This window comes from Punica granatum, chromosome 2, assembly GCF_007655135.1.
Source record: "Punica granatum isolate Tunisia-2019 chromosome 2, ASM765513v2, whole genome shotgun sequence".
Lineage (NCBI taxonomy): Eukaryota > Viridiplantae > Streptophyta > Magnoliopsida > Myrtales > Lythraceae > Punica > Punica granatum.
In genome coordinates, this window is record NC_045128.1 from 5,746,803 (window position 1) to 5,761,841 (window position 15,039).

Below are 15,039 nucleotides of genomic sequence, written 5' to 3' on the forward strand. Positions count from 1 at the left end.
CGAAAGTGCAACTGCGGAACGCAAATGGGTTTCCAATATCCTTAGGAGCCAATCCATGTCAATGCCTAGTCCACCAGGCCTCCACATCATTTGTTTGCTCTGCTTGGTCATGGATATCACCATTATCATTCTCTGTTGTATTGCGGCTGTTTCTTCCTCTGCTTCAGGAAACTCACTCTTCAGAGCGGAGTTAGTGTCAATAAAACCATTTACAGGAGAAGCACAGAATTATGGTGAAAGATCTACATTTGTCAACTCGATTCACTCTATAATCTGAAAAAATAAAAAGATAAAAACAAGAGATTTCTTTATTGAGTAATAAATAAATCACAAATCATGTCCAACAAGGCTAACTTTTAGATTAGATGGTTGTGGTATCTCTTGTTTTTTGGTTGAAAACGAGCCCAATCGCTTATAGACCTGGTGGAAATTTACAGAAACTTCTTGGTTATCAGGTGGAAATAAGTTTAAATTAATTTTTAGACTCATTGTCTCTGACTCTTGTACTATACATCAATTCAACGACACATATATGAATATGTACACACCCTGATGTCGATCTGAATAAAAAACAGAAAGTCAAACGCATAAATGCCTACAGACATAAAGACAACTAAACTAGTCATACACCTGCCCCAGTTGGTATCTTATCTCCGATAAACTACACAATAAAAATACACATTTCCCAATTCAAAAATTTTAACTTTAACTTTAACTCAACACACTACACAACAAAAACACATGTTTCTCAATTCAAATTTGTAATCACATCTCATTTGTCATTTTCCACAATCAAAATTAAAATCAAAATCAAAGTAACTTTAACTATGAATCCAAACGGCCCTTTAAGAGTCGAATCCTTATAGATCTACAGCCCGTTACTCTGCTGCTTTGAAAGATCGGGTAACTTAAGTGCCTTGCATCCAACGGTGTTCAACTCCTGTAGACTACTCAGCTCCTCAAGTCTTGGAATTTCCACGATGCTCTCACAATCTCTCATATTGAATCTCTGTAGCCTCTGCAAGTTTGATAGGTTCGGTAACTTCCTGAGCGATCTGCACCTGTTTATATTTAACTCTTGCAGTGACTCCAATTCTGCGACCGCCTCAATTTCGCTAAATTGCACACAATATCTAAGGAATAATTTCTCCAAAGAGGGTAGTAGTTCGGGCAAGAGTTCGAGCGACCTGCAGTTGTCTATACATAACATTTTCAGGTTTAGCAAACTGCTGAGTCCTCCAATCTCAACTAGCTTCCTGCTGCCCAGTACACTTAGGGACTTCAAGTTCTTCAACTTGAATAAGTTGGGAAGTCGTTCAACTTCAGACCAAGCGGCGGACAATACAGTTAAAGACTTGAGCCTTTCCGACTTCAGACCGTCTAGCTTAGTTAGAGGGCAATAATCTGTACGCAGATCCTTCAGGGACAGGAGATTGCCAAGACCTTCGATTTCCCTGAGCTTGTGGCACTGCATAACCTCTAATATCGACAAATTCTTCAGGTTTGAAAGGTCTGGCAACCTCTCAAGTGAGTTGCACGTCCCAATTCTCAAAACTGACGGACTTGAGGGAAGTGTGGGGAGGCTTTTAAGTTTGTGGCAGTAATGAATATCAAGCTCTTTTAGATGACGGAGAAATGCACCTATCTTTTCTGGTAAAGTATATATCTTCAGTGAGTGCAAATTCATTTTCTCAAGTTTCCTTAGACTAGAGATGCTGTCCAGCTCTTTGAGCTCTGAGGCCTGAGACAAATGCAATGTTTTTAGATTCACCAAGTTCGCCAGATTCAGGGAAGTCAGCTTCGACGAAGCTTCAATTGTTAGACTAATTAAGCTAGATGGAAGCTCAGGGAGGGTCTGAAGATTCTGGCAGTCACCTAAATGAAGGGTCTGCAGGCATGAGAGTACACTCATACTCACCGGAAGGCTCTTTATCCCGCGAAATCTCAAGACCCTCAAGGAGGATAGACTCAAAACTTCGTCGGATATAGGTACTTCACGAGAAAGCCATCTATTCCTATTACCTGATAGAACTTCAAGCTTCTTCATACCTCTTGATATAGGTACTTCTTCCAAGTGGTGTACCATCAATGAGAAACTCGATTAGTGACTCCAAGGAATCCAACTGTTCCGGCAACTTCTTCAGGCTCTAACAGTTCCTGAAATTTAGAAGGATCAAATTCTTCAAAAGCCCTACGGATGGATCAACCCAAACTAACAGCTGGCAGGACTCGAGAATCAAGCTCTTTGTTAATTCTCTTAATTCAATCCTCACAATAGACCAGCATAACTCAATTTAGAGAGAATGAGAGAATGCAGATTTGACAGAGAGAAGGAAAACTATCTACTACTGAAAACTTCAATACAATGCTCTAAAGAAAACCAGTTAAAGCTTAAACATAAAGCTGAAAAATAACTGCACCTAATGTGCAAAAACTAAGCACCTAAACACCAGTTAACTGACTCCTTAAAAATAGCAACTAAGAAACAAACAAAACTGACATTTGACTAACAAAAGACAAAAGCAGCTCTGATGCATTTATCTCCAACACTCCTCCTTGGGTCAGTTGCTGCTGCACACACCAATCTTCTCCCTTAGAAACTCAAATCTCTCAACATGAAATGACTTGGTAAAGATGTATGCAAGCTGCTCATCAGTTCTGCAATACACAAGCTTCACTTCACCATTTTGTTGCACTTCTCTGAGAAAGTAATACTTCACCTTAAAGTGCTTTGTCCTTCCATGAAAAACAGGATTATGAGAGATAGCTAAAGTAGCTTGATTGTCCACGTATACTTCAGTTCCTTCCTTTGAACTCAAATGCAAATCTTGCATCAACTTCCTTAACCAAAGTGCTTGATTGGCTGTTGCTGTTGCTGCTATGAACTCAGCTTCAGCAGTGGATTGAGCAACTATTTCCTGCATCTTTGAACACCAGGAAAAACATGCTGAACCAAGACTGAAACAATAACCAGAAGTGCTTTTCATGTCATCTGCACTTCCTGCCCAGTCAATGTCTGAAAAACCAGACAACTTCAACTCCTTACTCTTTGTGAACTTAACTCCATGACAAGATGTTCCCTTTAGATACCTTACGACCCTCTTTGCAGCAATCATGTGAGATTCTTTTGCACAGTTCAAGAATCTTGACAGAACACTTACCACATACAGAATATCTGGTCTGGTTGCTGTTAGGTACATGAGACAGCCGACCAAACTCCTATAGTGTGCTTCATCAGTTAGTTCTGTTCCATCCTCCTTTTGCAACTTTTCTTTGTAACACATAGGAGTCTTCACACTTCTGCACTCCTCCATATTAAATCTCTTTAAAATCTCCTTCAGATACCTTCTTTGACAGATGAAAATGACCAACTGAGTCTGCTTTATCTCCATGCCCAGAAAGTGGGCCATTTCTCCAAGGTTTGTCATTTCAAAGACCTTCATTAGATCTTGCTTCAGCTCTTTGATTAGATCTTCATCATTTCCTGTCACAAGTAAATCATCCACATACAAAGAGATAACAATTTCACTGCTGCAAGCCTTCTTCACATATAGAGTAAACTCACTCAAACTTCTTTGAAAACCCAAATTCCTCAAGTACTCGTCCATCTTGCTATACCAGGCTTTAAGAGCTTGCTTCAAACCACATAGTGCCTTCTTCAACTTGTACACTTTGTCTTCCTGATTCTTGACCCAAAAACCTTCAGGTTGCTCAACATAAATTTCTTCTTTGAGCATACCATTAAGGAATGCAGACTTAACATCCAGCTGGTATACTTTCCAGCTTTTCTCTGCTGCAACTGCAATTAATAATCTGATGGTGTCAAGTTTGGCCACAAGAACAAAAGTCTCTGAGTAATCTACTCCCCAAACCTGTGCATAGCCCTTTACCACAAGGCTGGCTTTGTACTTGTTGACAGAACCATCAGAATTTAATGTGGTCCTGTACACCCATTTCACTCCTATGACCTTCCTGTCTTGAGGCCTATCAACCAGCTCCCAGGTTTGATTCTTTTCTATCATACTCAGCTCCTCTTTCATTGCAACCATCCACTTCTGATCTGTCTTGGCATCTTCAAAACATAAAGGCTCGAGCACTACAACATTGCATCTTTCATATATCTCAAATAATGGTCTGCTGCCCCTTACTGGATAATCATCAACAAAGTCTTTTATCTCTACCATTTTCTCACTTGATAGTTGTGGTGACCAGCACTGTTGAGTCACACCCTTCTCACCCTGACTACCTTCTTTCCAGTTCCACTTCTCCTCTTCCTAGAAGGTGGCATCTCTGCTAATTATCACCTTCTCAGTTTGAGGTTGAAATACTCTATAGGCCTTAGATTGTAGGCTATACCCAACAAACACACCAGGCTCAGACTTCTGATCTAGTTTCCTTCTCTTTTCCTGAGGTACATGTGTGTAGCATACACAACCAAATACCTTTAAATTCTTCACAAATGGCTTCATCTCGTGCCGAGCCTCATATGGTGTCTTCTTCTCCAAGGCTTTTGTAGGGAGCCTGTTGAGCAGAAAGACAACAATATTTGCTGCCTCTGCCCAGAACTTTAGTGGCATGTCCTTCTCCTGCATAAGATACCTTGCCATTTCCACTATAGTTCTATTTTTTCTCTCACTTACTCTGTTTTGCTGTGGAGAATATGTGGCAGGAAACTGACGTTCTATGCCTGCTTCATCACAAAGGCACTTAAACTTGTTTGAGGTATACTCAGTACCATTGTCTGATCTGAGTACCTTGATCCTTCTACCACATTGATTCTCAATCCAGCACTTAAATTTCATAAACACCTCAGCAACTTCTGACTTAGCTTTCACAAAATAAATCCAACACATTCTAGTGAAGTCATCAATGAAAGTTATAAAGTACATGCTTCCATTTAGAGAGGCTTCTGACATGGGACCACACACGTCTGAGTGCACCAGTTCAAGCTTCTCAGTAGCTCTCCAGCTTGCTCCCTTGAATGGAATTCTTGCTTGCTTGCCGAGTAGACAGATTTTGCAGGTGGAATCTTGTTCCTCCATGACTGGCAGCCCTTTAGCCAATTCATTCTTCTGCATATACACCAGGCCCTTATTGAGATAGTGCCCCAGCCTTTTGTGCCAAATCTCTATAGCTTCAGTTTGTGTCTTGAAGGCAACTTGCATCTCTTCCAAAGGATTGAAAGAGAACATTTATCCTGCATAGGTATTCTGAACAGCTCCTGGCCACTTGCATCAGAAATCAAACACTCCTTTCCTTCAAACATGACCTTATACCCTTTCTCAACCAGCTGACCAACACTTAATAAGTTTTGGTCTATCTTGGGCACATAGAGCACACCTGTGATAACCTTAGCACCAGTATAACCTTCAATCACCACAATTCCTCTTCCCTTCACGGCAAGGTAATCTCCATTCCCAATCCTCACTTTTGTAGAAAAAGAGCCATCAAACTCCTTGAACAAGCTTCTGTCACTTGTCATGTGGTTTGTGTAACCACTATCCACGAGCCAACCACTACCTGCAATACTTGAGGCATAGCATGATGCAACAAATAAGTGCTCAACTTCCTGTGCTGCTTGAGCTTCATTTTGTTGCCGTGTGCTCTTCTCCTTGCAGAACCTGTCAATATGGCCCATTTTATGACATTTTCTACATTTTACATCAGGTCTTCTCCAGCATCTGTAGTGAGGATGATTTGTTTTCCCACAATGCTTGCAAGTGGTCTGCTTTCCCTTCTTGCTTTGATCTTGAGCACTGGAGCCTTCTGATCTTGCTACTGACTTGAAGCCTTCACTTTCTCCTTTTCTTTGGTTCCATTTCTTCCCTTTGCCTGCAGCATTCAGCTACAACTTGGCCTGCAATGCCCCTTCTATGGGCTCTCCTCTCCTTATCATCCTCCTTTGCTCTTGTGCCTGTAATGCACTGAGCAATTCTGCCAATTTTATTTTTGACAGATCCTTTGTGTTCTCTAGAGAAGCTATGGTAGCCTCAAATTTTTCAGGCAGAGAAATCAATATTTTATGCGCAATTCTATCATCCTTTATATCTGTCCCAAGCACCCTTATCTTATCAACAATCTCAATTAGCCTATTTGCATATTCCTTCACAGTTTCTGCATCATCCATTTGCTGCCTCTCAAACTCTCTCAAGAGGTTCAGCACTTTCATTCCTCTCACCCTCTCATCTCCTTCATACTCAGACTTAAGAAAATCCCAAATAGCTTTAGCTGATCCATACCTCATTATCCTTGTGAAGATTGTTGTGGAGACAGCTGCAAAAAGACAGGACTTTGCCTTGGCTTTCCTTGTTGTCCTCTCTTTATGGTATTTGATCTGATTCATGGTTGGGTTCTCAGGAAGTGGAGCCACCTCATAGTCATTCTCCACTGCTTCCCATAAATCGCACCCTTCCATGTAAGCAGCCATCTTCACTGCCCATGCTTGATAATTTTCTCCATCAAACACAGGTGGCACCATACTAGGGAAGCTGCTTGAGCCTGATTCCATCTTTTTCTGGCCTTCACTGGATGCAAAGACTCTCGACCAAGCAACTCACAACCCCTTAAGATCAATTGCGGCTCTGATACCACTGTTAATTCTCTTAATTCAATCCTCACAGTAGACCAGCAAAACTCAATTTAGAGAGAATGAGAGAATGCAGATTTGACAGAGAGAAGGAAAACTGTCTACTACTGAAAACTTCAATACAATGCTCTAAAGAAAACCAGTTAAAGCTTAAACATAAAGCTGAAAAATAACTGCACCTAACGTGCAAAAACTAAGCATCTAAACCCCAGTTAACTAACTCCTTAAAAATAGCAACTAAGAAACAAACAAAACTGACGTTTGACTAACAAAAGACAAAAGCAGCTCTGATACATTTATCTCCAACACTCTCTAAGCCCGGAAACGCCGAGAAGTCAGGAGGTCTGCTTATTCGGCACTCTGTGAGATAGAACTTTGAGCTTCGACTCAAACTGAAGTACACAAAAAGAGATGTAAGAAAACTATTTAGATGGAATAATATTGATAGAAAGCATTTGTTGTTGAAAGTAACAGAAGAGACCTCGACCGAACTCCAACCGATCCAGTCATCTTGAATTAAGCTCCTTGACAGATCAAGAACAATTTAAGTTCCTCAGAATTAAATTTCCCAGGGATATGTTCTCTCTACGCCAACTCAACCATCTCAGCTGATGGAAAAGATGTTGAAAGTTCCCATGGAGTATTGCACCGGCGAGTTCAAGAACTCTTATCCTTGGCAAGTTCCTAAACATGTCCTCATTAAGACTATCTTCTTCCTCCATGAAATGATATCATTCTAGACTGATGGCTTCCACTTTTGATGTTCCCTATACTCATCGAAAACATCAAAAATGGATGTGGTTTCAAACAATTTTCGTGATCTGAAATCTGATCTAAAATACATCGAAAATGTCAAGCCTCTTGTCCCACTAATACAATCCCTACATCTCCACCGTGCCACAGCCTGCTTCGTCGTCCCGGTTCTTCTTGCTCAACGATACTTCTGCTGAGATCTCTGAGTTCATCATGCATCCATCTCGTATTGTCCTCCCCGATTTTAATCAACGACTTTAGTTGGAGGATCTCAATTCCCACTTCTGGGGAAAATTTAGCATCTTTCCACATTGGACTCACTAGCCTGACGTCCATTCCGATGAAAAGGCATGCAATGTCAAGGAATATTTCCTTTTGCTCACTTTCCAACGACTCATAACTTATCTTGGACGTTGACCATGTCCAGTTTAATTTTCAACTTCTCTACTGTACCATGCCACATAATATTGATATTTGACCCTGAATTTTGGGGTTGGATTTCTAATTTCTACTTATTTTTATAGTAATTAGGAGAATTTGATTTAGGTATATGAATAAATGGTGTTCTATGACGACCAGCAGCTGTCTTCTAATTGTAGGGGAGAGTTATTGATGGAGAAGATGAATTATATTGCTTCGATGGTCATGGGGGGTGCTGCTTTCTGTTTCGAGAGTTAAAAGTATACAGCGTATCTCACGATTGCTTATGAAAAGTCTTCCTCTCTGTAAGGAAGATCCTCCACATGATTGAGTTTTGGTTACAATTAATTTAATCTTTCATGGTATCCTCTCTGTTTAATTTAATTGGTTAGTTAGTAGTATGTTCCTATATTTTAAGTGTAATATGTTGAATGTCATTAATGCTAACTACCCTTTAAGTTAATCCAAAAGAGAACAGGTGCCCATTGTTACAGGTTCAATTTCTGAATTTCTGATTTGTTCAAGACCGTGACAGGTATGTGATTTATTTTAACTTACAAAAGAACTACGTGGGCTCTAATTCTCGGAAAAACAAGATACGTAGGCACCCCATTATTGTGGAGTTCGAGTCCAATTATTTTACCAACTCGATCTTTTGGTTATTGTTATTCAAGATTTGCATATGATTCGTATGAATATTTCCTAATCTATTATTGTTGAAGGTTGCTTCACAGAACAGCCCATACTAGAAGAGATTGCGGAAAATCCAGTATTTTTGTAGGTTGATGAGATTATTGAGAAGGGGCACTGAAACCACATAAGAATCGGATTTATATAATCCAGATAATTTTGTTCGTAGAATGTAGACAGATGTTTTACCTTGAAAGAAACATTATGAGGATTTATGGATTTAATTCAGGTTTATTTATCTATTTATTTGGGGCCGTTATGCAATGGTAACAATTTGAATCGGTCCTATTTTAGGATTAGGTTCGGAGCGTTACACTCTGCTGCTTTGAAAGATCGGGTAACTTAAGTGCCTTGCATCCAAATATGTTCAACTCCCGCAGATTACTCAGTTCCTCGAGTCCTGGAATTTCCATGATGCTCTCACAGTCACTCATGCTGAAAAGCTCCAGCCTCTGCAACTTCGATAGGTTCGGCAACTTCCTGAGCGATCTGCAACTGCTTATATCCAACTTTTGCAGCGACTCCAATTCTACAACCACCTCAATTTCACTAAATTGCTCGCAGCCTCTAAGGGATAACTCCTAGGGTGGTAGCTCGGGTAAACATGTGAGCGACCTGCAGCTGTCGATACATAACCTTTTGAGGTTGTGCAAACGGTCGAACCTCTAGAGACCGTCCAGCCTCATTAAAAGGCAGCCATTTGTATTCAAATCCTTCAGGGACAGGAGATTGCCAAGGCCTTCGATTTCTCTGAGCTTCAGGCAATCCATAACCCATAATTTCGACAAATTCTTCAAGTTTGAAAGGTCTGGCAACCTCTCAAGTGAGTCACAACACCAGATACTCAAAAGTAACAGGCTTGAGGGAAGTATGGGGAGGCTTTTAAGTCTCTTGCAACCCTCAATATTCAGATGTTTAAGACGACAGAGAAATGCACCTATCTCTTCCGGTAAGGTAGATATCTCCACGGAGTACAAAGCCATTCTTTCGAGCTTGCTGAAGCTAGAGACGCTTTCCAGCTCCTTGAGCTTCCAATTCTCATCCAAAATCAATTCTTTTAGATTAACCAAGTTCGCAAGGTTCAAGGAAGTCAGTGCTGATGCCAGTCGAACTGTTAGACTAATTAAGCTAGATGGAAGCTCGGGGAGGGTCTGAAGATCCGTCTTAAAAAGATAAAGGGTCTCGAGGCATGAGAGAGTGCTCATATCCGCCAGGAGGCTCTTTACCATGTTAAGTTTCAAGACCCTCAAAGAGGATAGACTCAAAATTTCATCGGAAATTATTTGGTATTCTGTTGCCATCAGTGGAGACCACGAGGCATCGAGAACTTTGAGCTTCTTTAAGCTTCCTAGGTTACCCGGTAAACAACTGACATATGTTCCATCGATCATGAGCAATTCCAAATCATGTTGATCTCCAACGAAATCCGGCAACCTTCTGATGTCAGTTCCCGTCAAGATCAGTTCAACCAATGAGGTTAACTGCCCAATGGAGTTCGGAAGTTCCTCGACCCCACTATGCGATAACGAAAGTCTCCTGAGATTCACGAGGGATCCAACAGATGCTGGAATTTCATGAAGATGTCTACATCTATCAGCAGATAAAACTTAAAGCTTTCTCATACCTCTCAATATAGGTAATTCTTTGACCCTTGTATCATCAATAAGAAGCTCGACAAGTGACTCCATGGAACCCAATTGCTCAGGCAACTTCTCCAGTCTCCAACATCTCCTCAAGTTTATGAGGATCAGATTCTTTAGAAGCACTATTGAATCAACCCAAACCAACTCCCCGCAGGACTCAAGAATCAAGCTCTCTAAGCTTGGAAATGCTGAGAAGTCAGGAGTTTTGCTTATTGAGCACTCTCTAAGATTGAGAACTTTTAGCTTCGACCCGAACTGAAGAACACAAAAAGAGATGTAAGGAAACTATTTAGATGGAATAACATTGATAGAAAGCATTTATAGAGTTAAAATTAACTGGTCAAACCTTGATTGAGCTCTAACCAATCCAATCATCACGAATGAAGCTCCTTGACAGATCGAGGACAATTAAGTTCCTCAGAATTAAATTGGTCGGCAGAGATATGTTCTTTCTATGCCAACTCAGCCATCTAAGCTGACGGAAAATAAGTTCAAAGTTCCCATAGAGTCTTGCACCGACAAGTTCAAGAACTCTTATCCTCGGCAGATCCCTAAACATGTCATCGTCAAGAGTATCTTTGTGAGACCTATCATTTTTATTTTAAATAGCATACATATACATGTACTTACATATATGTATCTATATATAAATTATAGACCTGTTGCTGGAGTCAAAGGAAAAAAAACAAAAAGAAAAGAAAAGAGAGAAAAAAAAAACAAAAGGAAGTGGTGTCATGGACGTGGCCCATCATTCTTCCCCCAGCACACCCCATTTCCACCGCCATGCCATTTTGCCATTTATTTCTTCCATTCTTCCTTTGTTTTGTCCTGCTCTGTCTTCCTCTACCATTGTTCTGCTGCTGGAGAAAACAGAAAAACAGAGGACGAGAGAAGAGAGAGGCAGAACAGAGTGAGATGAGGAAGAAATCAAGGAGGAGAGGAAAGCTAGGCTCGGGTTCTTGAAGTAAGTTGATTCTTCCCACCTTCGACGTTCCTATTCATTGGTTTAGATGCGGATTAGGCCATTTCCCTTCGTTCTAGCTCGGTTAGGACCTACGACTGGTGATGCGGGTTTTGCTCTAAGTTAGCTTTCCACGGTCTTGATTGACATAATTGCTAAGTTTAGTGAAGTCTAGGATTTTCCTCTTCATTTAGATTGAATATGGTTGTCTTAAAATGAAGTTACTTAAGCTTATAGGGATCAATGGAGGATTTAGTTCGTGTGTTGAATTTATGTTTAATTATTCTATCTTGATGTGCCGATCGGGATGAAAGATAGATGTATCTATCGGTTTGGCTCTATTTAAATTTGTTTTGGGGAAGAATTTGATTAAATGAGATTATTATGCTTTATGGGGGTCAATGGAAGAATGAGTTATCTGCTAATTTTTACTTGATGATTGATGATTCCAATTGATATGTTTGCTTAGGTGCTGAGTTGAAGAAATTGGTTTAATAGTTGATTTTAGGATCTCTAACGGTGGTTAAATGACTAATATAAGCCGACCTTTGTTGAGTTATTTAGCTTTCATTTGTTGCCATAGATTGGGTAATATTAGTTATGTTATTAAGTTGGAGGTTGTTGATTGATGATTTAATTAATCATGGAAATGCTTTATTGGGCTTGATGATAGATTTAATCTTTTACTGACCTAGCTGTCTTAGCAATTTAATCTCCACTAACTAATTGTTTGACATTGTGAAATTAAAATGATGATTTGAGGAAATGATTAAGTCAGTTATCGATTAGTTCTTATTATTGCAAAAAGAATAATGATGGGAAGTAAATAGGATGGAATGGAGGTAGAATGATTGGAAGCTATTGTAATAAGTTCCTAAGCTTAAGACTTCTATTTTAACTTGGGTGAGTTTATAGGATTTCAGTATGTTGAATTATAATGATTGAGCTGTTAAGTTCATTGAGAAGAATTTGCCGCCTTAATATACCTTTTGATTTGTTAACCTTTTTATTGATTATATGATCGACCATTATAGCTGCATAAGTGCTTAGAATTTAAGAGCAAATGGGTTTGAATCCCTCTTCTCTTGAGAATTTCAAATGGTTAGGCATGCGATATATATATATATATATATATATTATATGAGATATGATCTATTTTCTTGTTATGCTTGCAATTAATAGGGGCCGAGGACACCAATATTGTGCATCCTGAAAGTCAAGTTTGATGAACCATTTTGGATGTTCGATGAGTACTTCATTCCATTATTGTCACAATCCGAAATTTCAGCAGAACTTACCCTAAATTTTCTTGATACCCATTATCACATAACGATTCATATAAAAGAAAACCTACTTTCCATAAACTCTCAAAACATATATATCACCAAACCAGTAAACTCTAATATGTATACATATACTTCTCAATAGATTTTTTTTCTCCTCACATCAATAATTCAACTAAATAAAAAATTCAGGTCGAAACATATTCAAATACATTCTATACAAAAAGAATCCCTATCAAATAACTAAGGTACCTACCTAGTCCTCTGAGCTGATCCCCGATATCAAAAATGGTTCTCCCATGCAGCTAGAAGCTTATATGAAAAAAAATATATGCAGGGTGTGAGCTGCATCTCAGTGAATACTAAATTCCAAGGCAAAATGAATTATTATTAAATAAATATTTAATTGCAAACAACCGAATATTCAAATAAATAATACAATCATATCCAATCCAACTATCAGCTCACCCAACATACATACACTGTATATATATTCATACAAACTATAATAATAATTATATCCAATATAATAACTAAATTTAAGTTCTACTAACCAATACACACAACCTTTCCAACCTTTTCCCTAATATCCAATATTACATAAACGTCAAATATTCATTCATTAGCGTTCCATAGCAACTCACAACACAATCAATTGACAGAACAAGCTCTAGCAACAACACGGCTTTCATAGAGCAACTTCAAACAATCTCAACAATCATCACATTATCAACAATCTCAACAATCATCACAACTCCAACAATCTCAACAATCATCACATCTCCAACAATCATACCAGCCAAACAGTATACAACACAAACCAATCAATAGAGCCATAGGGTTGCATTTCCTCACAACAGAGTTATGACGGTATCGTGACCCCACATATCTTACTCATATCATCCTCAACTCCCCATATTCATATCTCATAAGCGGGGCCGCCTATTAACCTCTGGCGGTAAGAGTTGACTCAATTTGTATTCCGCCGAGTCTCAGCGGCCGATCAGGCCCCTTTTTCTATTCCGCCGGGTCCAGCGGCCGATCCGGCCCCGGTTTATATTCCGCCGGGTCCGGCGGCCGATCACGCCCCTATTTATATTCCGCCGGGTCCGGCGGCCGATCTGGCCCATTTTGTAATCCGCCGGGTCCAGCGGTCCCATGGCTATAGTCAAACAACAATCACAATCATGATCAATTGTAACCATACCATCTCACGTCATACATTATTATTCGCAAGCATAATCCCAATCACATCACAATGGCAGCACATTACCATCACATAGCTCATACACAACCAGTAAACACAATCACACCGCATTATCTCAACTCAAAGTGAAACAGACAAAACAATATCTCTCAAATTCCATCACGGAACATAGCACGACCAATTCCTTAATCTAACTATCACAATATTCATCTTCACAATTTATATAATTAGAACGCATCATTTCACAAAGGACTGGAATATTCACATAACATACATACATATATATATATATCATTTCACAATGGAATAAAGTACTCACCCAACTTCCAATATAATATTTAAGAAAGACAGGCTTTCAGAATGCAAAGTTCCAGTTTCCTCAGCTCCTATAAATCATAAGCATAATAAGAAACGATTACAAAATATATTCGTTTTCTTTATATATTCCTTATAACAAGCAATACCGCATTTGAACCCGAAAGAAAGAATTTATCCAGACTTAATTGCCCCTGAAAACCTCGAAACCTAACTGGCTTCAACTGTTATTAATATGCAACAATTAAATTATTCCAGTTAAAAATAATCTTAGAGCAGTAGCTAGCTTTTTTTTCTAAACAATTAACTAACCTTATCTAGCTAATACAAATTAAACAACAATCATTATTCTTCATCTACCTCACCAACTCACTGCTAGCTAGCTCCCAACTTCCTCAAATTTCCACCTCAAATAACCGTCTTTCTAAAACTCGATTTTTAATCCATTTCATCTAATTCCCCATATTCGTTAATTCATTCAAATAATAACGCTCAAGCAAATGCAAAGTGTTCTTAATTACTTCACAAACACAACTTCAATTTTAACTTAATAAACTAACTATAGAACACTAAAGCTGCAGCTAGCAACAAAGGAAAACCCAATGCCTCAAAGGTCCTAAAACCCTAAATCAACTATAAATCCGACTTATTAACTAACTACTTGAACATATATATATATATATATATATATATATTTTACTTCATAGCCCACATAAACAATTAAGTAAAATAAAGATCTCACCAAACAAAAGAAAACAGGAATTCAGCTATATACATACCCAAACTCTGTCAATATTCAACCGAAATGCAATACCCACTCTTGCTTGTGAGATGACTTCTATCTCTGTAGTTCTCTCTCCCTCACTGTTTTCCATTTCAATAAGACTAAAAATACTTCCATGAAAGGTCCATTGCCAATCTCTACTATGCTTCTATAACAATACAAATAATAAGAATGAAACTTCCCCTACCTTCCACTAATCTATTTACAGTACTTTATCTCAAACAAATCTAAAAATTGCTTCTTGCAATAACCAACCAAATTAATATCTAACTCACAAATTTCAGCATCATCAATGTGGCCTAGCTTAGTTCACTAAACGTTCAAATATACTAGTCTAAGTTACTTCATCAATTTCTCTAATTTACTCATCCAACTAACTTGTTTCTAAATCCATAGC

General features: G+C 38.9%; 3 protein-coding genes across 3 annotated transcripts; all 3 read right to left on the reverse strand.

The window, feature by feature from the left end:
- Window positions 1-868: 868 nt before the first annotated feature.
- On the reverse strand, window positions 869-2,086 carry LOC116197683 (putative adenylate cyclase regulatory protein). Its single transcript, XM_031527883.1, has one exon. The coding sequence runs from the start codon at window positions 2,084-2,086 to the stop codon at window positions 869-871; it is 1,218 nt and encodes a 405-aa protein (XP_031383743.1).
- A 3,759-nt stretch (window positions 2,087-5,845) lies between these two features.
- On the reverse strand, window positions 5,846-6,508 carry LOC116197702. Its single transcript, XM_031527911.1, has one exon. It carries the CDS (start codon window positions 6,506-6,508, stop codon window positions 5,846-5,848), a length of 663 nt encoding a protein of 220 aa, XP_031383771.1.
- A 2,237-nt stretch (window positions 6,509-8,745) lies between these two features.
- Window positions 8,746-10,467, reverse strand: LOC116197705 (leucine-rich repeat-containing protein 40-like). Its single transcript, XM_031527915.1, has 4 exons — window positions 10,456-10,467; window positions 10,074-10,347; window positions 9,123-10,013; window positions 8,746-8,978 (listed from the first exon to the last, which is right to left on the reverse strand). The coding sequence occupies exons 1-4, from the start codon at window positions 10,465-10,467 to the stop codon at window positions 8,746-8,748; spliced, it is 1,410 nt and encodes a 469-aa protein (XP_031383775.1).
- Window positions 10,468-15,039: the final 4,572 nt, after the last annotated feature.